This window comes from Sceloporus undulatus, chromosome 1 (genome assembly GCF_019175285.1).
Source record: "Sceloporus undulatus isolate JIND9_A2432 ecotype Alabama chromosome 1, SceUnd_v1.1, whole genome shotgun sequence".
NCBI lineage: Eukaryota > Metazoa > Chordata > Lepidosauria > Squamata > Phrynosomatidae > Sceloporus > Sceloporus undulatus.
Window position 1 is genome coordinate 318,162,740 of NC_056522.1, and position 23,897 is coordinate 318,186,636.

A 23,897-nucleotide genomic window follows, 5' to 3' on the forward strand; every position below is an offset into this window, starting at 1 on the left:
AGCATTTGAAGCAAAAGTGGCTCCTTATTCCTACTAATTTTTCAATACCAAAACCTACTTGTTTTACAATGCATAGCAGTGTGTTAACAGAAGAAACACTTGATGCTAAATGCTACTAACTGTGATGTATAGTTTGTTAAGACCAACCTGTGGGAGGATGTGATTAGTTTAAAAAATAGCAGAGACCTTAGAAGCCTATGTAATAATCAGTAATTATACATAAGCCTTCCAAGCATGAAACATATGAGCTGTTTCAGGTTCATAATTTGGTAATGAAGAGTTGCAATGGAGCTCAGTGTGCAGATTTTACTGTATTTTCTGGCTTTTTATAAACCATTTTGAGTCCCAGTCTGGGAGAAAGATGGAAATAGATAGATGAATGGGGACACCTATTATGATCTGTTCTACAGGGATATCTCAGTTAACAAAGCCCCTGACAAGAAATTTCTTACTTGCCTGGAAGACAATTTCATGGTCCAAAAGGTGGAAGAGGCAACAAGGGGATCAGCTATTTTAGATCTGATCCTAACCAACAAGGATGATCTAATTAATGGAGTGCAAATGGTGGGATCCTTAGGTGAAAGTGACCGTGTTCTCTTGGAGTTTGTTATACAGTGGAAAGGGGAGCCAGACATAGTCAGACACGCATCCTAGACTTTAGGAGAGCAGATTTTGGTAAACTTAAGAGAAAAACTGGGGGTGATCCCATGGTCAGGAACACTAAAAGAGAAGGGAGTTCAGGATGGATGGGAGTTTCTCAAAGGAGAGATACTGAAGGCACAATTTCAAACTGTTCCAGTGAGAAAGAAAAATGGGAGATGTCTCAAGAAACCAGGATGGATGACTAAGGAACAAACAAACAAGAAAAAATAGATATTCGTGTTTCAATAGCTACCTGCACCAAAATAGAAATTTGAAAAAAGTGGAAGCTGGTAAAAGAATAAGATGCACTTTGGAAAACATTTTCAAGTAGTCTCAGGTTCAAAATATTTTTATTTACTTTTGCGAAGTTTACCTGAATTTGGATAAAAAGTTTGCTGAAACATATTGAACTGCTCTTTTTGTGAAGTAGGAACCTATCTGTATCCTTTCCATTATATTTTTTGCCTCTGGAACAAAAATTTCTATTGAAGAAGTAATGCCCAATAACATAACTGAGTTATATCTGTATCATGATGAAATATGGTTCAGCATTTAAAAAAAGGGTAGAAAAAGTTCATTTTAGTGGGTTGTGTAGCATAGGAAAATTGTCCAGCCCTTAAAACCTTGTGGACTAAACTGATAAAAGTATTCAGTGGTCAATAAAGAAAAGTCCGAACCTACCGAATATTTAAATTCTTTTTAAAATAATCAGTCTCTCTCTCTCTTGCTCTATTGCTATCCCAGTCATTCCAAATTACATTATTTCTTTAGTTTGTTCCATTAATGGAAGCCAAGTCCTCATAATGGTGCAAATTTTACAAGCTGAATGATGAATATCCACCCAGGTCTTCACCTCTCTCATGCTGGAAAAGTGCACATTTGTTCTGGAGCAGGACCTCTGTACGTGAAGCAGTACACTGAGCATAAAAATAGAGAAGAGCAGAAAAACTAGAGCATAAGACAATCCATAGAAGCAAGAATCCATGGCTAATTCTAGACGCTGTTGCTTGGAAACAGGAAAAACAACATTGATAGCACAACTGCAACATCTTGGAAGCCAGCCATTTGGGAAGAGCAGCTGTTGCAAATAGTACTGACAACTTGTTTTTTATGAGAAAAAAAATGTGAATGTTAATTAATTTAATAGGAGCCATAATAGTCTAGCCCATGAAAGTTCATTTCACATCCATTTGATTAAAAAAAAGTCAACTGTAACAGGATTCTTAAGTCCACTGGCTTGACAGAGCAGAGAGAACAACAGGACCCAGAAGGCTGAAAATCCAAAGTCCTTTAATGCCGGCAGTCCTCAGTGGAAATCCAGTTCCAAAAAAACTGAGGCCCCCAAACCAAAGAAAATGGCTGTTCATATAGGTAATTCCAACAATGAGGTCCCTAAAAATGTATTCTATTGGCTGGTTCAAAGTGCAAACGTACAAAAACTTTCATTCAATCAGGACACAGAATTGTGAATATATTAAAATACATTTTTGACTCATTTGGAATATTCCATCACTCTATCACTCTGTGTGTTATTTCCCCCATCCAAGGATGTTCTTCCTAACTCTTTTGGCTTTCAAAGCAAGCCAGTCGCCTTGATGCTTGCAAAGGTCAACTTGTTCTCTAAACATTTTACTACAAATCCTGTTCAGCATTTTCTCTCTTGCACACACACAATCTTGACTCCAGAAAGCTCATTTCTATAAATCTATAGTAGGGATTTTAATATTAAAAATTCATCTATCTCACACTTCAGAAGACTGAGTTTAAGTTTTTCAAACCATTCTTCTGAAGCTTTTCATTCATTTTTTGGAAGTTGCCATTTCACTTCATATGAAGCACCCAGTCAATGCCGACATTTAATGAAAGCTTTTGAAGGACCAGCACTGAGTTCTTGGCATCATATGTGAAAGCCACTGCTTTGTCTTTTCCACCTGCAAGTCAAAAGAATGAAAAAGGAACACATTACATTCATCAAAAAATTAAAGTAATCATAGAGCTCAAAAGCATCCCCCCCCCCCCCCACAAAAAACCCCCAGCTCTTACAATTATATCACTCAGATAAGAACAATCTCCAGACCCCTATTTGGCTTTTCAAATATTATCCCAAAGACATGGAGTTACTAGCGGCCACCATCACATGAGTATCCTTCATATAGTTAGTTGTGCTAAAGAACTCTAATACGGAAGAAGCCTCAAACCAGCATACTGAGATGTATACACTGGTGCCTCGGGATACGAAATGATCGGCTTACGAAATTTCCGGGATACGAAAACGTTGGATAGGGAAAAACTGTTTCGGGTTATGAAATATTTTTCGGGTTACGAAATTCATTTCGGCACGAAATTCAAACGATGCAAAGTGCAGCTATAGGCTTTCCAGGGCTAACGGAAAGCTAAGGGGGCTGGGTTAGGGGTTACCTTTGGCGCGAATTTTGAATTTCGTTAGCAGCAGTGATTGGCTTGAGAAATCAAGCTGATCATCTGGATTGGCTAACGAAATTGGGGGGGGTGGCCTTGCTTCAGAAACAAAACCGTTTGTTTTTGATCTGCCCCCTTTGTCTGGCCTTGTGGACTGTGTGAGGAAGAGTTTCTTTTGAGCTCTAACTCGTGGTTCCACTGTTGGTTTGGACTTTTCCTGGCTTTCTGCCTTTGGACTTGTTCTGGCTTTGCCAGGTGTACAGTACTCTTCGGATCAAGACCGGCCATCAGGAATTTCTCTACAGGTAGGTGGATGGATTCTTACCTTCTTCTTGTGGGGTGGGGTGAGACTGTGTGAGCATGCTTTTGCTATGGGGTGCTGGTTTGCTTTCTTTATGGCTCTGCTGTTTTCAAAGTGTGGAGTGTGGCTTTTAAAAGTTTGCCTTTGCTCCCATGTGGGACACAGAGTCTCACCATAGGCTTGCATTTTCTGATTTGTGGATGCTGGGTTGCTTTCTTCATGGCTCTGATGTTTTCAAAGTGTGGGTTGGCTTTTAAAAGTTGCCTTTGCTCCCATGTGGGACAGAGAGCTCACCATGGCTTGCATTTTTTCTGATTTGTGGATGCTGGGGTGCTTTCTTCATGGCTCTGCTGTTTTCAAGTGTGGTGTGTGTGGCTGTTTAAAAGTTTGCCTTTGCTCCCATGTGGGACAGAGAGTCTCACCATAGGCTTGCATTTTCTGATTTGTGGATGCTGGGTTGCTTTCTTCATGCTCTGCTGTTTTAAAGTGTGGAGTGTGGCTGTTTAAAAGTTTGCCTTTGCTCCCATGTGTGGACGAGTCTCACCATAGGCTTGCATTTTCTTATTTGTGGATGCTGGGTTGCTTTCTTCATGGCTCTGTGTTTTCAAAGTGGGAGTGGGCTGTTTAAAAGTTTGCCTTGCTCCCATGTGGGACAGAGAGTCTCACCTAGGCTTGCATTTTCTGATTTGTGGATGCGGGTTGCTTTCTTCATGGCTCTGCTGTTTTCAAAGTGTGGAGTGTGGCTGTTAAAAGTTTGCCTTTTCCCATGTGGGCAGAGAGTCTCACCATAGGCTTGCTTTTCTGATTTGTGGATGCTGGGTTGCTTTCTTCATGGCTCTCGTTTTCAATGTGGAGTGTGGCTTTTAAAAGTTTTGCCTTTGCTCCCATTGTGGGACCGAGAGTCTCACCATAGGCTTGCATTTTCTGATTTGTGGGATGCTGGTTGCTTTCTCCTGCTCTGCTGTTTTTCAAGTGTGGAGTGTGGCTGTTAAAGTTTGCCTTTGCTCCCATGTGGGACAGAGAGTCTCACCATTGGCTTGCATTTTCTGATTTGTGGATGCGGGTTGCTTTCTTCATGGCTCTGCTGTTTTCAAAGTGTGGAGTTGTGGCTTGTTATTTAAAGTTTGCCTTTGCTCCCCATGTGGGACCCACAGAGTTCCTTAGGCTTGCATTTTCTGATTTGTGGGTGCTGGGTTGCTTTCTTCATGACTCTGCTGTTTTCAAAGTGTGGAGTGTGGCTGTTAAAAGTTTGCCTTTGCTCCCATGTGGGACAGAGAGTCTCACCATAGGCTTGCATTTTCTGATTTGTGGATGCTGGGTTGCTTTCTTCATGGCTCTGCTGTTTTCAAAGTGTGGAGTGTGGCTGTTAAAAGTTTGCCTTTGCTCCCATGTGGGACAGAGAGTCTCACCATAGGCTTGCATTTTCTGATTTGTGGGTGCTGGGTTGCTTTCTTCATGGCTCTGCTGTTTTCAAAGTGTGGAGTGTGGCTTTTAAAAGTTTGCCTTTGCTCCCATGTGGGACACAGAGTCTCACCATAGGCTTGCATTTTCTGATTTGGGGGTTTTGGCCTATGGGTTTGTGTTCTGGGGTGCTTTGGCCATGGCTGTGATGATTTGAGAGTGTGGGGTGTGAGTTTTGCATGTTTGGGCCAGAGAGTGTGACCATGGGGGTGGGGGTGGTTTCCAATTGTGGCTTTTGCTCAGTGCCTGTGCCTTTTGTCCTTTTTAGGCTTGAGCTATGGCTCCCAAGAAAGCCACAGATAAAAGCGGTGGTGAGAAAAAGAAGAGGGCTCCCTTGTCCTTGGAGGACAAGAAGGAAATCATCGCCAAGCACGAGAGGGGCGTGCGCTTGGTGGACATTGCCAAGGAGTATGGACGAAACCCTTCGACAATTGGCACTGTCCTCAAGCAGAAGGAGGCCATCAGAGCTGTTGTGGCTCCAGCGAAAGGCGTGACAACGATTGCCAAGCAGAGGACACCAAAGCACGAGGAGATGGAGCGCCTGCTGCTCCTCTGGATTAAGGAAAAGGAGCGAGTCGGGGACACTGTGACCACCTCGGTCATCTGTGAGAAGGCCACCACCATTTTCGAAGACCTGGCCAGCAAGGAGGCAGGCGAAGGAACTTCTTCGCAGGAGGAGCCAGCCACCCCGGAATTCAAAGCATCACGTGGCTGGTTCGAAAGGTTCAGGAGGAGGACCGGGATCCACTCTGTCGTCCGTCACGGCGAGGCGTCCAGCGCAGACCACCAGGCCGCTGAAGCATTTGTCGTCGAGTTCAAGGCCATGGTGGAGGAGGAAGGCTACGTCCCGCAGCAAGTGTTCAATTGCGACGAGACGGGCCTCTTCTGGAAGAAGATGCCTCGCCGCACCTACATCACCCAGGAGGAGAGGAGATTGCCAGGCCACAAGCCTATGAAGGACCGCTTCACACTTGCGTTGTGTGCGAATGCCAGCGGGGACTGTAAGGTCAAGCCCCTGTTGGTGTACCACTCCGAAAATCCAAGGGCCTTCAAGGCACACAACATTCAGAAGGACAGGTTGCCAGTGATGTGGCGTTCCAATGGCCGCGCATGGGTCACACGCCTCATTTTCGTGGAGTGGATCAACAGTGTCTTCGCCCCGACTGTGAAGCGGTACCTGGAGGAAGAGGATTTGCCCTTGAAGTGCCTCCTCCTCTTGGACAATGCTCCTGCGCACCCGCCTGGCCTGGAAAAGGACATCCTTGCAGAGTTCTCCTTCATCAAGGTCCAGTTTCTGCCGCCCAACACGACCTCCCTCTTGCAACCCATGGACCAGCAGGTGATTGCCAACTTCAAGAAGATCTACACCAAGCACCTGTTCAAGCGTTGTTTTGATGTTATGGAGAGCACACAGCTGACCCTTCGAGAGTTCTGGAAGCAGCATTTTGATATCGTCGTGTGCTTGAAGATGGTGGACTTGGCCTGGCAGGAGATCACCAGACGCAACCTGATTGCTGCGTGGAGGAAGCTGTGGCCTGATGCTTCTTCCTTGGAAGGGTCACAGACCGAGGGTGCTGAGCCAGGTGAAGAAGAAGAGGTGCATGAGATTGTCTCCATCGCAAGGTCCCTGTGACTTGACGTGGACAACGAGGACGTGGAGGAACTCATCGAGGAGCACAACGAGGACCTGACAACAGAGGACCTGAAGGCCTTGGCAGCCATGCAACACTCGGCCGTGGATGAGGACGTGCTCCATTTCGACAGGGGCCAGGAGGAGGAGGCTGCGGGGGCATTTTTGCCAACGGCAGAAATTAAAGACATTTTGCGGCAATTCCACAATGTGTCTTCTTATGTTGAGAAGCACCACCCTGAGAAGGTGCTCACCAGCCATGCCATTGCACATTTTGATAATGTCTGCCTTAGCCATTTTAGGAACCTGCTTGAGGGCCGGCAAAAGCAGACATCCTTGGACCAGTTCTTCACTAGAGAGGGAGAACCATCATCCAAGAAGGGAAAAGGTGACCCTTAAAAAAAGGTGACCCTTAAAAAAAACACCAAATTTTAAAAAAAAAAATCTTTGTTAAATTGGTTGCATTGGCTGAATTGGTGAAATTGGTTGAATTGGCTAAATTGGCTGAATTGGTGAAATTGGTTGATTTGGCTAAATTGGCTAAATTGGCTGAATTGGTGAAATTGGTTGAATTGGTTTAAATCTGGCTTTTTTGGCTGCCCCTCTCCTCCTCCTCCTGCCTCACTCTGAGATGCCAGGACCAGATGCCAAGACCAGCAAAGATAAGTCAAAAACCTTTTTTTTCTTTATCCTTTAGAAACTTTAGAATGGACCTGCCAGTCATTGTTAAGCTCTTTAGTGCCTCAGGCAACTTGTATTGTAGGGTACTTAGCTTAATAGGCCTCTATTGTACCTTTGTTTTGAGTTGCAGGTTCAGTCTGAGGTCATAGAACGCATTAGTTATTTTCAATGGAAAAAGTGTTTCGGGTTACAAAATTTTCGGGTTACGAAAGGAATAGCGGAACGAATTAATTTCGTAACCCGAGGTAGCAGTGTACTGTTTTGATCATTTACCGTGGATACTGGCTGTTATAACAGATGGATGGTTTTTCATTCCCAAAATCAGTATCCGCTCCACTACACATTTTGTGTGAAACTGTGGGTCCCCATCTGCATGCCTAAAGGATTGAAGAGACAAAGAAAGGCATAAGGTATGTATCAACATCATTACTGTTTATATATTGTGACTAGATTTAGTTGGATTTAGACCTATAGTTTCAGATCCAGAACATCCATGGGACAATGTACTTCATGTTTGCTTGCAGAGTACTCCACTAGCCTCACAAGGCTACTCTTTACAATAGGCTATGTAGGAGAAAGAAGAAGTAAATAGCCTGAATCAGTCTGGCTATGAGTCACTGGAGGCTCTAGGTGTATATCATTAGGAAGTTTTTCCTTTGAAGGTATCAGTTAAATCTCCTCTTTGTATATCCTTTACATTTCTGGGATGGAGAACAGACATCAGCAGACCACAGGACTATGTCTATTAGCACTTCCCTTGTATTTCTTATTCTGCAATCCTCAGGGAAATCGTTCTTTAAAGGCTACCACCACACTGCAGAAATAAAGCAGTTTGACACCACTTTAACTTCCTTGGCTCAACACTATGGAATTCAGCAATTTGTAGTTTGATGGGCACCAGAGTCTTCTCATAAAGAAGGCTGCATATCTAATAAAACTACAAATCCCAGAATTTCACAGCATAGAGTTAAAGTAGTGTCAAACTCCATTTCTGCAATGCAGCGGTGGCTTTTCTTTTGCTTTTTCTTCTTTGAACTAATTCAATTAGCTGCCACTTTATTTCTCCTACTTTATGCACATACTACTTTATGCACTACTCTCTGAGGGAGAGAGTAGGCTGGCCCAGTTCCATCAGGGGCTAGCCTGAAGAAGAAGAGCCCTCCCTCCGGTCCATCTGCCTTGGTCCAGGCCTCAGAGGGAGAGAAGAATGCTGGACCTGATTCCTTCCCCCCCTCACCATTCCCTTCTCCTTTTGTGTCGTGTCTTTTAGATTGTAAGCCTGTGGGCAGGGAACTGTCTGTTATTCCCTCTATTGTAAACCGCTCGGATTCCCAGTGATTGGGCGGTATATAAATAAAACCTATTATTATTATTATTATTAGTTCTGTTTATCACACGTGGACTCAATCAGAGTAATGAGGAGCATCATCTGTTAACTACTTGTATAAAATATTCTACCATTTGTAAACAATGCTGAAATACTGGTTGTGTGATGAGGTCAGTTATGAAAATAAATTATAGTAAGGAACTATCAGTTGCTTAACTCCTTCTGCCTCAGTCTTTTGGTTTAAAGCACATATTACCTAGATGAGAAGATATTCTTATGGAAGGTGAACTTTCTCAGCAGGAACTGCTTCTCATGAAGATACTGAAATGAATGGCCATCATCTAAGTACAGCTCTCCAGCTGCAGACTCCTGCACATCAAGCAATTAAAAAAACTGTTAATTAAGCCTTGCAGCATTTAACCAAAGGGAAAAGAATGAACTGTTATATTCTGATATTTTATAAATGGTTGAAGTGCCCTTTTAAATCCAGTGATATGAAGGCCAATCTACACATTCAGGCTGGAGAAACACTGCTTTTATGGTATGTGGGAAGTTTTTTTTGACCATTCATTACCTCTATTAAGAATTTTAGAGAGCATTTTTGAACAACTTTCAAACCACAAAAAAACTATTCATGGTGTCTGACCTAAGGGCTAAAATAGGCAAAAAGACAGGACTATGATGATAGGATGATTAATACTGTAATAGTTAATTATCTGCACATATAATTTTCTATTTATTTTTTTTCTAAATCCATTTCATTGACCCCATTCCCACTGGCTGCTATTTTGCCAACTTTATATAAAAAACAAATCTCATCTTGGTTTGATCCTCAGAATCTATCTATAGTGGAATGCAGAGCACCTCCATTTCAAAATGGATACTTGGAATGCTTTACTGAAACCCTTAGCTTTCAGTAAATAATAATAATACAGCAGTTCACAAAGAAAAAAAAATATTTACTTCATTAATAGATGGCCCTGCACAGAGATATACACAGCAATATTTCACATGTATACTCTCATGTGTATACTTGCAATGAATGCATTTAGAAGATTATTCCCATTCATGTTTACAGCCACAAGAGATGAGACAAAGCAATAAAAGACATCTTGATCTGAAAAGGAGGAATATGCTTGCCCTTGCCCTGGGCAGTTAGATTATTGCCAGGTCTGGAGTTGACAACTGGACCATGTGGGGGCTTTTGAGGTTGTGAAAGGCCACTGTTAGGTACCAGTGTTTTTTTAGGGTGGTGATACAGAAGTCCTGCTAAAATGGATGCTAACATGGGCTATAGGTTTCACTTTGCCTAACCGTGTGATAACTAGTAAAAGGTTACCAGGGTATGTATATCATCATTCAGTAAACTAATCATTTGTAATGCTGTAAGGATATATTAGCACTCTGCTACATCCCCAGATTTTGGGTCTACCAGTGTGAGAACATATTTACATTACTTGGCAGGACAATACAGATGACAACTGTCCTAGTAGTTAAACAATAATAATAATAATAATAATAATAATAATAATAATAATTTATATATATATATATATATCCCGCCTCTCCCTACGGATCGAGGTGGGAGAACAACACAAGTATATAGACATGATAAGAAGTCATTACTTGAAAATTGTCATCTGTATTCTCCTGTTGTCTAGTTGCTTGCCAGTTTCAGAACTTGAAAACAAAAATATGTGGCATAGGAAACAGACACAAGTGGATTTTATTTTAATGTTTGCTAGATTTACATATATTTAAATTTGCATAATTGATCTAAACCTTGTTTCTCCACATGACTCAATAGAAAGAAAATAAAGGTCATGATACCAGGAACTTTCTTTTCTATATATCAAAATATGGCAAGCTGTATTTAGAATCATAGAATCAGGGGAAAAACTGCTTGTTATGTAAAGAAATAAAGTGGAAGGCACTATTGTACAATTATACATTGAAATAGAGAGAGCGAACCAATGAAAGACTGAAATTTACACCAATTGAACATTATTTTAGAGTACCTTACTATCGAGGGCAGCACGAAGTTCATAAGGAAAATCTATCATCCATTCTGTGGATTTTCCTACAGAGGTTTTTAATGGTATAATACTGCCCCCACGCTGAATTACAGGAATCTGCAGACAAGAAAGAACAAGAAAATTTATACTCAAAAGTTGTTTTAATGCAGGAGAAGAAACAGCAAACATGTTCCCTTAGCTGTGTAGCTGTGGTTATTGTTATGTGCCTTCAAATCAATTCTGATTTATGGTGATAAGGTTTTCTTGACAAGATTTATTCAGCTGTGGTTTCCCATTGTTTCCCTCTAAAGTTAAGAAAGTGTGAGTTGCCCAAGGTTTCCATGGCTAAGCAGGAATTTGAACCATGGATATTCTGAGTCCTAGTCCCAAACTCAAACATCTACACCACAGTGGCTCTGGTGTTGTTAGTACTGGTCTAAAAATTAGGCCCTGTTTTTCAAATCAGCCCAAATTAACTAGATGTTTTATACCATAGGGTATACATCATGAAATTGGTACAAAAAAGAATACTAACAGCACAAGCAAATTAGACAGATTTTGTGATTTTATAAGAAAAAAACCATTTTCACTTTACTTTCTCTCTACATTCAGAAGTTGCTCTATATACACAATCCATACAAAAACAGATTATGCTTTGTATTATTTTTTCATAGGCTTATGTGAAAATGCAATAACACCTATACATGCTTTCATTTGAAGTTCATTCTTCTCAGTATTGCAAATGGTTCTGGAAAAAATATGGAATAGTATGTATTACGTTAATAAAACTACATTTCCAGTTTAAAGCAACCTGAGCAGTTAGTGAATATTGGGAAACAATTTTAAAAGAAAATTCTCATAGCAACAATACAAACATACATTGTTCAAGGTCACTGGAATCTTCAATACACCTTGACTTTTCAGACATCTAAATTTTCGAAAGTCGTACCATATCTGCTGGACAATAAACAGGAAAAAAGAATGAGCAGGATATATAGATTTACACATTTAGCTCCCCTCTTCTCATCTTGTTCAAAGTACTGTAGCTGCAAAATTCTTGCAGAATAACAAACCCAAGAACAGTTCTTGAACAGCCATCAACACAAAGGCAATAAAACAATAAAGGAAATAAGGAATAACACTAGAATAATACAGTATTTAGTTGAATTGCTGAAATCAATGAAAAGCCTGCGGTTTCAAATAAAACTTACTTTTCCTTGCAAAATATAATTTATGTTGCTTAGAAGAAAACACCATTAATGGCCTTGGAGTCATCACAGAAAAGACGCAGAACTTTTATACAGTTGTGCTCACCTTAATTTTTGTCACTTTTGACAGGCAACAGATTTTTCCTGTGCTAGACAGCTCCAAAGCCATGAAGAGCTTTCAAGAGTCATAGCAGCATTTTTGTTTCCCAGGAGCCAACCAGAAGCCAATGCTGTTGCCTAGTGGACACTAGGGAACTTTTGTATTTACTGCCAAGGTGAATCTTTTACATAGGTTACATAGGATGGAACATCTTGGGTACTACCAGAGGACCCTTTTTTGAACTCTCAATGATTAAAAATATATATGGAGAAATGCTGCATTAAAGTGTTCGGAAAGAAGCTAGCAACGTTGTAAAAAATGTTACTAAGGTGTACACTTATTTGTACAGTATCTGATTATATAATTATACAAATTAAAAACAACAACACTAATAGCCCAACTTTGGTCTAGATTCTAGAACCTTTTGGAAACAGATATAAGAAAAAGAGAAGGAAAACTTTTCTTACCTCTTCTGAACCAGGCAGAAAAACACTGACTGTTGTCACTTTGGGTTCAGTGACTGGATACACCAACAAAGCATTTCCTGAAATACAAAAGGAAACGGAACCCTACTCTGAGATTATGCCATTCTTTTGCCATATTCCATATTGTATTTGGAAAACATGTACTTCACTGTCTATCATAAGTATGACTGTATTGAATTTAAAAAAGGCTTTCTAGAAACAACTAGAGGTCTTAGTCCAAACCTACCACTTGTTCTCTTGACCCACTTCCTTCTCGTCTTCTAATCTCTATAGCCCCCTCTTTGTTACCCTCCCTCCTCTATATCTTTAATCTCTCTCTCTCTTCGGGTTCCTTCCCCTCAGTCTTCAAACATGCCTTAGTCTCCCCTATCCTGAAAAAACCCTCTCTCGACCCCTCTTCCTTGGCTAGCTATCGTCCAATCTCTCTTCTTCCTTTTCTCTCCAAGGTGTTGGAACGAGTTGTCTATTCACGCTGTCTTGAGTTTCTTGAAACCAACTCCATTCTGGATCCCTTCCAGTCTGGTTTTCACCCACGGCACTCCACAGAGAAGGCCCTTACTAAGATCTCAAATGATCTTTTGCGGGCCAAGGCGAATGGCCTTTATTCTATCCTTGTCCTATTCGATCTGTCTGCGGCCTTCGACACCGTGGACCACTGTCTCCTGATAGATGTACTCTCTGACCTTGGTTTCTCGGGCCTTGTCCTCGATTGGTTCACATCTTACTTGTCAGATGGATCTTTTTCAGTTGTCTCAGGTGGTCAGACCTCGTCTTCTGTCCCCTTATCTGTTGGAGTTCCTCAGGGCTCTGTTTTGGGTCCCCTTCTGTTCTCTTTATGCACACTCTCCCTTGGCAAACTTATCAGTTCTTTTGGTTTCTCCTACCATCTTTACGGCGATGATACCCAGCTGTACCTTTCCACCCCTAATCTTTCACCAGAGCTAGAGCAGCAAGTGTCATCCTGTTTAACAGCTGTCTCCCACTGGATGCACCATCGGCGTCTGAAGCTCAATATGTCCAAGACTGAGCTTCTTGTTTTCCCTCCTAAGCCCACCCTTCACTATTCCTTTTCTATTTCCGTCAATAACATCTCGATCCAGCCGGTCCAGGAAGCCCGCAGTCTCGGTTTCATCTTTGACTCCTCTTTGTCATTTATCCCACAGATCCAGACTACAGCCAAAGTCTGTAGATTTTTTCTCTATAATATCGCCAAAATCTGTCCATATCTCTCAGCTTCTACCGCAAAAACACTGGTCCATGCCCTAGTGGTCTCACGATTAGACTACTGTAACCTCCTCCTGGCAGGGCTTCCTCTCTCACCTCCACCCATTAATTTCTGTTCAGCATTCAGCTGCATGCATTATTTCACTCGCTCGCCGTTATGATCATGTCTCCCCTCTGTTGTCTTCCCTTCACTGGCTCCTTCTTCCTTTCCACATCAGGTACAAACTTTTGCTACTCACCTTTAAAGCCCTGCATGGGCTGGCCCCTCTTTATTTAACTGATCTTCTCTCTCCCTACATCCCTACTCGCACTCTCAGCTCTGGTAGCCAAAGTCTCCTCTCTTAACCCAGGATCTTCTCTGCCCGTCCCGGATCCGTCCCTTCTCTCTTGCTGCCCCTCATTCCTGGAACCTTCTTCCTCTGCATGCTCGGCTCATCACTTCCCTAACCAGCTTTAAGGCTGAGCTGAAAACCATATTGTTTAGGGAAGCGTTCTCAGGGAATTTGTGATTGTTATCTGGCTGTCTGACAATATTTGATGTGATGTGATTTGTTTGATATTTGATGTTTTTAATCTGTTTTTTTCCTTTCTATATGGTAATTTTATCTATTACTCTTTTAATTGTTATTATCTTAGAATGTACGCCTTGGGCAGGCTTTTATTTACTCCTAAATTTATCGACTTTGTACAGCATTGTGTATAATTACAGCGCTATAGAAATAAAGTTTAAATAATAATGTGCTAACAGGTGGTTCCTTCAAAATTACTAATGATTTCTACAGCACTTACTGATCTGCTGAAGGTCACTAGCAGGCTTCATAATTGGGTTGAGACTGGAAGATGAGTTTTCAAGCTGCTGTCCAGAGAATTACAGTGGACAGCCAGTGTTGGGAGGAATGGTTTACATATATGTATCTCCACATTATTCACTGCAAACTACAATTATTTCTATGTAAATATTTTCTTAGAATTTAGGAACACAGATTAAATAGAAATGTCTTGCATTCTACCTTGTCCTATCTGGACTTATCATGAGAGGTCCAGTGCTCTGTTATCTATGGTCCAGTACAGGCTGGACGGGAGCTGGTTCTTTTTAAGCTTCACAGAGGCTGCAGCGTTTGTCTGCTGTGGCCTCCATCCAGTGCAGAAAGTGGCGACGTCTGGCCACCCCTTTCTGCCCATCTGTATCCGTCCTATGTTTCCCAGCTGTGTGGACTGAAAGTGTGTAGTAGAGAATGACTGGATATTCTGAAAAAGTAATCCTCACATCAGCACCCTATAGATGAATCTCAACAACTACCATGATATGTAATTTCCTTCACCATGCAAATCTCTCCCTTCTGATATTGCTACTACCTCTTCAGATTATATCATAGCTATTTTAAAAAAATCAAATCCCTAGAAAATATGGAACTTACCAAGCATATACTCATCTTCAATGTCAAAAGTTTCCAGTTGTTTGGGGAAGTCTACCCAGACAGGTCTATGAAAACAAAGAAGGTAGACTCTGAAAAGTATTCTCTGTCTTGAAGATGAACTCTGCAATTCATATCAAATACTTAGGATCACCCATTTTCTCCCTTTTGCACAGTGGCTATTGTCGTGACCATATATTTCAAAGCGCCATTTTTTGTAATTTAGTCATTTAAATTCTAATATAAGTATTTAAAATTCACTGGAACATTAAAGAATAAATGTCACTGAGAACTGTAATACCTTTTTTTTAAAGACAATATTTTCAAAGACACTGCTGACTAACTTAACAGCTTACAGTATGTCTCCTCTGAAGTATGAGAACTTTTCATTTTCCTCAGATTGGCACATATAAATTCAGGGTGAGTTTGAGAGATCTTCTTGTAAGAGATTTCAGATTCACATGATTTGCAGCCACAAACCATTTTACATTTGAGGGTAAAGAAAGAGAGGAATTTTCCTCAGTTTTCAACCTCATGCTTTTCACAGTACTCCTGTACCATTTCCTTGCAGATGCTGGATAGGTATATATTACACTATAAACACTACTAATATTATTTAGAAATGTCTTTAACTATCTCTGAACTATGAAGACAATGCAGTGCAGACAAACGTTCACATATCATACTAAACTACTGGTTTAGTATTGCAAAGGTAATCTTAGACTTGTGTGCTCCCATGCTCTTCTGATGTGGTCACAAGGAGGCATCCAGAAGTTTCTGCTTTTGTTTTCAGTTAGCCATAGCTTGTGCCATATGAACCCAACAAACTTGTTAACCTTAATTGTGGTTAGTGGACACAAATCATCTTCAAATTGTAGCTTGTTTCTAAGGGCCATAGTTATGGTTTATGGTTTGTGACTGTAGGTTTTCCTCAAAAGAATGTATTGTGCTTTAGCACAATGCACAAACTCTCCCATTGTTAACTGTCAGAATCCAAAAGAACTACATCTAAGATCACCTGGAAATGGCTAACAATGTAATTGTTAGAAAAGTATTGAATATTCAGCAATTGAGAGTTCACGTTTCAAACTAAGACAAAAATCTATGTTCAATGAATCAATCCTGCATATATTTCCAACAGTTAAAAAAGATTGTTGTTGTGGGCTTTTTGACAACAGAGACATGAAAGACTAGCAGAGATTATTATAAATTATTTTAAACTCAGATTTTTACCCAATCCAGGGAAGAATCTGCAGTCTTTAGGAATTTGCCTTTTCACTGTAGTGAGCTTTTCCTGTATCTGTCAGATGCAAACCTTTCTAGAAATCCTAAGAAAACGCAGCCAGACCATTTCCTTTTTCATAAGACAAACTGTCTGTCATTCAAACAGTACAACACACATTTTATTGATTTCTAGACTTCCTCTATTCTTCCCTGCATAATTTTGGACCTTCTTCCCTCCCTCCCCCCCCCCCCCCCCCAGTAGCTAGACCCAAAATATTAACACCAAAAGGAAGCATTTTAATATGAAATAGTCTCTTTCATTACACATTTACCTCATGACTGGTTCAGCAGCGGTATGTGCTCGGTAGAACAGTGAATAGAGATAAGGAAGAAGGGAGTAACGCTCCTTGATAGCCTCCCTGATGATCTGTGTGTTCTCTTCACCAAACATCCAGGGCTCCCGGCGCTTGGTGTGCATATTGGCATGGCCTCTAAAGAAAGGCTGGAGTGCTCCAGCCTGGTACCATCGAACAAGTAGCTCTGGTTCAGGGTCTCCAATAAATCCACCGACATCCGCTAGATTGAAGAAATGTATCAGTTATTTCCCCCCCAGAAATGACTGAAAAATACATCTTGTTAGATTCTTCATGCATTTCCTATGATCAACCAGAATCCATTTGCAGAAAAACCAATTTTGTCCATACAGAAAATAATTTAGACAAGAGGAAATAAACATAAAATGACACCTAAAGGCAACTGTTAAAGTCTAATCAAAAACTGGGCTTGGCTTTTCTTCCCAAAATATAGGAGGAAGGCTGTAGCTCAGTATCTACCCACATGCTTTGCATGCAAACATTCCCATACGAGTATTTTCTGCCATGTGAAGGCAAGCCTAGGAAAGAGCCCTGAGGAACCATTGCTAGTAAGTGTACACTAGTGCTTCACAGGCTACCTGATATAGGAGACTGGGAATCATTTTTGTCTACTGTGTCAGGGACAAGTACCATATTTGCTTGGCTACAACTGTTTATTCTTTCTTGGAAACTTGCTATGGACCATCAGCCAACAGCTTGCAGACTAGGACTTGTCCACTGCTACTTTGAGTATGACTGCAATAAACAATACCCTGGTGGATGGGCTAATGATTTGACTTGGTATAAAACAGGTTCGTATGTTTCACAAGACTGGATGAACTTTAAAATCAATCATGACATATCATATGAACATTTTCTCTCAAGAGATCCACTTGTCACCAACATGACAGTCCTGAGTGCTGGCAAAAAGATTTTTTATTAACCTAGACATTTTAAGCTTTATTTTAATTTGGTCTTATGCATTCTATTTGTTATTTTGTATTCTTGTTTAATGCTGGAAAAGGATCTTTGGCAATATTAAATGAAATATATGTATATACATGTAGTAAACTGAAGGCTCGAGAGACACAAGTGAAATTGTACCCTTTGCCTTGTTAAACGGAAAATACTAGCTATTATAGCCTTTTGTGAGTGTATGTGCCTTCCAGTCACTTGTTGACTTAAAGCAACCTTAAGAATTTTATAGGGTTTTATTAGGCAATGAAGACTCAAAAGTGGTTTTCCAGTTGGTTCTTCTGAAATATAGCTTACAGCACGTGGTTCACTGGCCATCCAAGTACTAAGCAGGGCTGATGCTGCTTAGCTTCCAAGATCATTACCTCCACAAAAGGAAATTCCTGCAATGCTGATAGTGAGCAACATGGGAATGGAGATTTTCAAGTAACTCCACTCTGCTTTGTTGTCTCCAGTCCATACTGCACCTGGAAATAGCAAGATCCAACCATTATGGCTGCAATTTTAAGCATAATTACTAAGGTGCAAGCAACTGAAATCAGTTGAATTTTACTTTTAAATTAATAAGCTTTAATAGGTTTATTTTGGCTGAAATCTCTGTCTTGGAGTTTTAGCAGCTGTAAACTAATGATTCTCAAGACACTGTGTTGTGCTATGAGTCAGTTATATATCAGCTGTGCATCACTCATGTGACTGCTATGCCCCATGGTGACAAAGACAGCAAGAGCTGTGTTATCATACAGCACACTGTTCTCAATATGAGAGAAAGGGCTGTATGAAATGCATCTTAATGTTCAGCTCAGTTATAGAAAAGGAAGTTAGCAAATGAAATATGATAAACTCTGCTTGATAACATGTATCTTAGAGATGGTGACACTTTCTCAGGCAATCACTAAATGAGTTATGATCCAATCTTTCAGTAACTTAAAAATACACACATCGTGACAGTGCAATCCAATATTAAGCTACTTTCCTGTCCTATCTGTTGGGTTTGTTTGGATAACAGGGTTCTTTATTTCAGTCATTTGAGTATTAGGAGGAGAGCTCAGTAATGTGCCAGGTCTAGGTGGCCAGAATGAAAACTGGAGACAGCCCCTGTCATATTTCATGGCTGCGCACAAGAGAGAATTTCAACAGGCACTGGTTGTCATGCATCCAGGAAACAAGCAAAATCTGCTGAAATGCCCTCTTCTACACAACCCCGAAATGTACGGGCGCCACCTCTGGTTTTGCTCTGACAACCCTCGACAGCTCAATAGTATGACAGATGCTTTGCGTGTCTTTAGTTCTCAAATTCAGTTTTTGACATTTGAACCTAAGGGACTCAGATAGCAGGGTTGGCAAAAGACACTGAACCTGAAAGAGAGAGGTACTGATATATTTTTTAAAAGACAAACCTTCATGCTGAAATAAAATGGACTCTACTAACATCCATGAGAAGTAAAAAAGCTAGTATTAGCCTAGTGTGTCCAAACCAAAACTAAAACAAAACATGGTTTTGCTTGCACATGGGAAGCCTTCTGCTTGAGCTTGGGTGAAATCAGAAAGTCTTTACTTACCATACCTCTGCGATCCAGCAAAAAAAGAACGTGTGAGAACAAATGGCCTCTCCAGGTTCCCACTTCGTCTGATCAGTCCTTCTGCTGTTGCCATTTGCTGAAATGCAACAAAGCCATGATCAAGGAAAGCATCTTTTCTTAAAACAATCATTTATAATTTCTCATTTGTGAAATTCAAGCCCTCAAAATGGAAAGACTATATCCATTTTATTGGAATGTATTGTTTCTAGGAGTAAACTGAGCAATAGGTATGAAGCAAGTCAAAAGTATTTTCTGTTTTTGAGGAAAGGCATTTTTCTTATACTATCAGATAATAATGTTGAAATGACTACAACTTACTAAAACTATTATTTAACTATACAAGACAATGATATTTTAGCCATTATATAAAGGTAATAACTTCTATACCAAGTCAAAAATGTAAAATAAAATACATTATTATTAATAATCACAATCAAGTATTGAGTTTGTTATCTATAATTTTATACCTGTTTGTTAATTCATATAAAACTATTTTAGCTCTTTTAATCTATCTTTTTAACTTATTAAATTGTTGGATATGTTTTTAGCCTTTAAAAATCATTTTGTTATTCATAGTTTAAAATTTTCAGATTGGTTTTACTATATGCCACTCTGAGATCTCTGGATAGATGGCAGGATATAAATATTTAAATAAATAAATACCTGATAAAAACCATAGAGATTATGAACTTCTCGATGTTCCCATTTGCCATAATGGACAGCATCCTTTTGCATTGTTAGTTCTGCACCTCTGAAGACTGAAGGCTCATTCATATCATTCCAGGCAAAAAGGATTTCAGTGGAACCCTATAAAATAATATTTAATTACCTTTAAAGTTGTCAATTCAACCCATATTTAACTGAACTAGAAACAGTCTTAGACCTACAGTGCTGGGAAAGGTTTAAAAAAACTGAAGACAATGAAAGAAGTCACAGACATAGTTAAGTGGCATCGGTCTACTCATAGGTGACAGATGAAACTCAAGTTTGTATCCCTCTTGACAACAGAAAGCTTCTCTCAGTGGGATGGAACAGAGAGGGATTTTCAGCAAATCCCTTTTGCTCCATTGCCTCCATCACCCACCCCCCCAAATCTGCTCCAAAGGATTGCCCACTTATCCAGAGCACAATAGGAGGCAGGAGTCTTCAGGGAGGAAGAAAAACACTGACAGTTCCTCCCTGTTCCACTGACAGTAGCCAATCTATTTCTCCCAGTTAGTATATCTTGGGCATTTGCTTTGTTAATGGTGGTAACTTCACATGCTATAAACCACTAGTTTATAAATAGCAGGGTTCTTTCTCCTTTCTTTAGATTTCCTGACTGCACTCATTCTCTACCTGTGACCAAAGCACACAGAGATCATCCACAGTGTAAAAAGGTTTCCTTTTAGAATAATAGGAGTTGGAAGAGAACACAAAGGCCATCCAGTCCAACATCCTGCCGTGCAGGAAGACACAATCAGATAGTAAAATTATGAGGTCCATCTCAAATAGATCATTCTCAATGCAACTGGATTTGTAATTAAAGAAATGGTGAAATGGTACAGCCTACCTGTCTTCAGCCAAACTTTCAAAGGAAAATGAATGGGTTGTGCTGTCCCCTTGGTGTCTTAAGGACCTTATTGTCTTCCAGTGCAGAAACTATCCCACCTTCACTTTGGCTCACTATACTTAGGATCATTCTTAATTTTAGTTTTCAAATGTATGCCCCCCTTGCTTACTTTTAGTTTTGAGTCCCCCCCCCCTTTTAACCTGCTACACAGTATCATAACAGAAAATCACAAACCTTATATGTTTTGAATGAAAATTGATCTGCATACCAGTCTCTGACTTCAGGATTGGTGAAATCCAAGTAAGAAGAGGGACCTGCAGACATGGAGATAATATCCCATTTTCAGGATAAAGCAAATGGCTTATTTATCATCTAAACAAAGGGATGATGACAATGACAGTAACAATGATAATGATAATAATGATAATCTATCATTCAGAAATGTCCACAGAGACCTCACATGGGGTTCTGAAACCAAACATCAGTGAATATCAAGGACCCACTGTATATTTATTTCATCAAGACTTCAACTTGTAAAGAATTCTGCCTCTTACACTATATGAGTTAGCTATCTCTCCACTAAGCTCATCTGTTGAGGAACTATGCATCTCAAAAACAGCATCTGTGGATAACCTTACAAGCATTGCTATATTCATAGAAGAATGTTACATATTTATAAACATCCACAATAGGCACTCATTGTTAATAATATCTCGCCTATTTGCAAGAGGAGATTCTCTTCTACCAGCATGGTCTGGGCAGTTATCAGCTGGAAACAGTGCAGCTGTTATCAAAGAGCCATTGTGATATGAAGGAGGTTGACACTCAGTTAGCCTGCTGTCTCTTTCTTCCTAGCCTCTGTTTGGCCAATCAGATTAGTGATGTCTACTAGCCTTCACTTATGCAAATAATATTATCTTTCAATCAGGAGAAAAGACCTTAACAGTGACATAATACATTTGATGGCCAATTACATCTGGCTGCCTTCCATTAGATTGCAGCAGCCACCTGATTGCATCAGCCAGTAACCTTTTAATGTGGCACGTTTCTTGGGCTCCTTATGGGTGAATTGGCTGTCTATGTTTCCTCACTTTTTGTTTTTGTTAGGCTGCCTTTATGCCTGGAAGTAGCAAACGCCTATGCTCTTAGTAATACACACTCCACAATACAGATATTTACTTTCTACTTTATGCTTTATAATCATACTATTTAAGGTTCTGGGTCTTAGATTTTGCAAACTATAACTCAAAGCAGTGCTCAGCTTGTATCAATAACCTTTGCCTGCACTTGTCTCTCTAGCTCTTCTTCCACATCTTACAAGGAGGGTTAAGATCGTGTAACACTATGCTTACAGATGAAATGTATATATTTCAGAATAAATGTCAAATATGTTGGGCTGGATCAAGATTTTATCTGTTGAATTTAAATCAATAGAAGTACAATAATTTTTTTTAATGATTTTAAGTTTCACTGCTTTCAGCTGAATTTACTCATTAAATTTAATCTGGAGCCAACCCATTAGCATTACTGGTGTGTTGTTAAACAGGAATATAGGCATACTAAGGACCACAGCAGTATCTCTTGCATCCAGCTGACTGACATCTGGTAGCAAAACTTGTTTAAATAAAGCTTGAGGAATTAGTAATGAAGGAGTGACCAGGTTTTAGTGAAAAATGGTAACTGTGATCAGAAGATGAAAAGTTTCCTTGGAAAATACTAACTACAAGAAAATCAATTTTAACTTGCTTCTGTAATGGGATTTGTAAAAAATAAAGAAACAGTTTTATTACCTGGCCAACAGATGCCCTCAAAATCTTCACCTTTATTATCTTTTACAAAATAGCCTTTTTCCTTTGCTTGTGAGTATATGGTATACAGTGGGTCAGCTTTAATATGCGGGTCCAGAATGACAACAAGCTGCCAAAATGAGAGAGTAAGATAAATTTATTTTTGACTGAGGCAACAATGATTTCTCGTGTGCTACATGGTTCCCACCATTTCTGAACTGCTTTTAGTATTGAGCAAGCTCTCACCCATGTTTTTAAATTAATATTGTGAAGATCTGAAACCGAACATAAACATCTATTTGAATTAATGATCAAAGAGAGGTGAGCAATTGCACAGGGGGTGGAGCTAATTTCTGTCCCCATGTGCCCTGGTGGGCCATATCCAAGTGACTAGAAGTCACTATTGGTTCCATGTTCTGCTTTTCCCCCAGCTGTCTTTCAGTCAGTATCTCACCAAGAAGGTGTTGGAGAACTAGGAGTGCCAATTCACACAGTAGCAGACTTTTTAAGAGCTATTTTTCAGAAAATAAAAAAGGAAGACTGAGGAGGAAGGGCACAGGACCCCAAAATGGATTAGATAATCAGCATTTATATTAATAAAGATGAATAATAATTTCATATTTATGGTATGTTAAGAGTAATGCATACATGTTCTGCTTCTGTTTTAAAAACGAATCTACTAATATATGCAAATTTTAAAGCCACTCTCTTTGATGTTCTGCATGTCATATATATTGAAAAGGGAAATTAATCTTTGCAAATGAGGTACAGTGTACTCTGGCCCAATATTTGGTTTATTGGGGTGGGGGGAGAGAAAGTTTTTCATTTAAAGAAAAAATAGAGATACAGAGGTAAACAGAAAAAAAGGAGTGGCCTGGTTAGTGGATCAGAGTGGCAAAGGAAATAGCTATGGGGGAATAAAATGGAGATGAGCCAGCCATCTTGGGTGGAAGCCCTAATAAAACCTCTTATGATTTCTAACCCTTCATTAGATATGGTCCACATATGTATTTGTAAGCTTTTATTTTGCAAACGTGTCAACAAGCAACTTCCTTAATTGAAAGCAGAAATTCTTGAGAGGCTAAAAACCATACCATATACCAGCTTCTGATGCTGCATCTATGTGCAGAAGGATATGCCCAAAGTACAGTCCGCTTGTGCCATACACTGCTTGCCATCTGTGAACTTGAGCTCATACAAACGGCAAGCCTTGCAGGACAAAATGGAATATGTGCAGTGTTGCCATTAAAATCAATGGGACTTGAGGTCCCACATTTTTTTCCATACGCAGGTGTGTGTGTGTGGAACAGATCCCCAGCATATAACAAGGGCCCACTGTACTGTTTATAGCAGGCATTTTTGTAGATTAAGGCTAAAATTCAACACAGGTTTAAGTATGCTTAGTATGACCCACTGCTCTCAGTGGGCTGGGTTTAATCCACAGCACTTCTAATTAAAGAATCAGGTAGCAGATGATGGGAAAGACATCTTTACTAAAGTAAGCTGGGGGCTGGTGCCA

General features: G+C 40.0%; 1 protein-coding gene across 2 annotated transcripts in view; it reads right to left on the reverse strand.

The window, feature by feature from the left end:
• Window positions 1-749: 749 nt before the first annotated feature.
• Window positions 750-23,897, reverse strand: part of GANC (glucosidase alpha, neutral C) — a 41,658-nt gene continuing 18,510 nt past the window's right edge. The window contains exons 12-24 of one of the 2 annotated variants that reach the window (XM_042443340.1): window positions 22,382-22,508; window positions 20,826-20,905; window positions 19,703-19,846; window positions 19,019-19,115; window positions 17,825-17,926; window positions 16,464-16,707; window positions 14,911-14,975; window positions 12,251-12,327; window positions 11,355-11,429; window positions 10,479-10,592; window positions 8,717-8,829; window positions 7,407-7,510; window positions 750-2,573 (exon numbers count right to left, since the gene is read on the reverse strand). In XM_042443340.1, coding sequence (XP_042299274.1) covers window positions 2,464-2,573; window positions 7,407-7,510; window positions 8,717-8,829; window positions 10,479-10,592; window positions 11,355-11,429; window positions 12,251-12,327; window positions 14,911-14,975; window positions 16,464-16,707; window positions 17,825-17,926; window positions 19,019-19,115; window positions 19,703-19,846; window positions 20,826-20,905; window positions 22,382-22,508 — 1,452 coding nt within the window. In that variant the 3' untranslated portion in view covers window positions 750-2,463. Of the gene's footprint in view, window positions 2,574-7,406; window positions 7,511-8,716; window positions 8,830-10,478; window positions 10,593-11,354; window positions 11,433-12,250; window positions 12,328-14,910; window positions 14,976-16,463; window positions 16,708-17,824; window positions 17,927-19,018; window positions 19,116-19,702; window positions 19,847-20,825; window positions 20,906-22,381; window positions 22,509-23,897 lie in introns of both variants that reach the window. The other variant, XM_042443334.1, reaches the window with a different exon arrangement.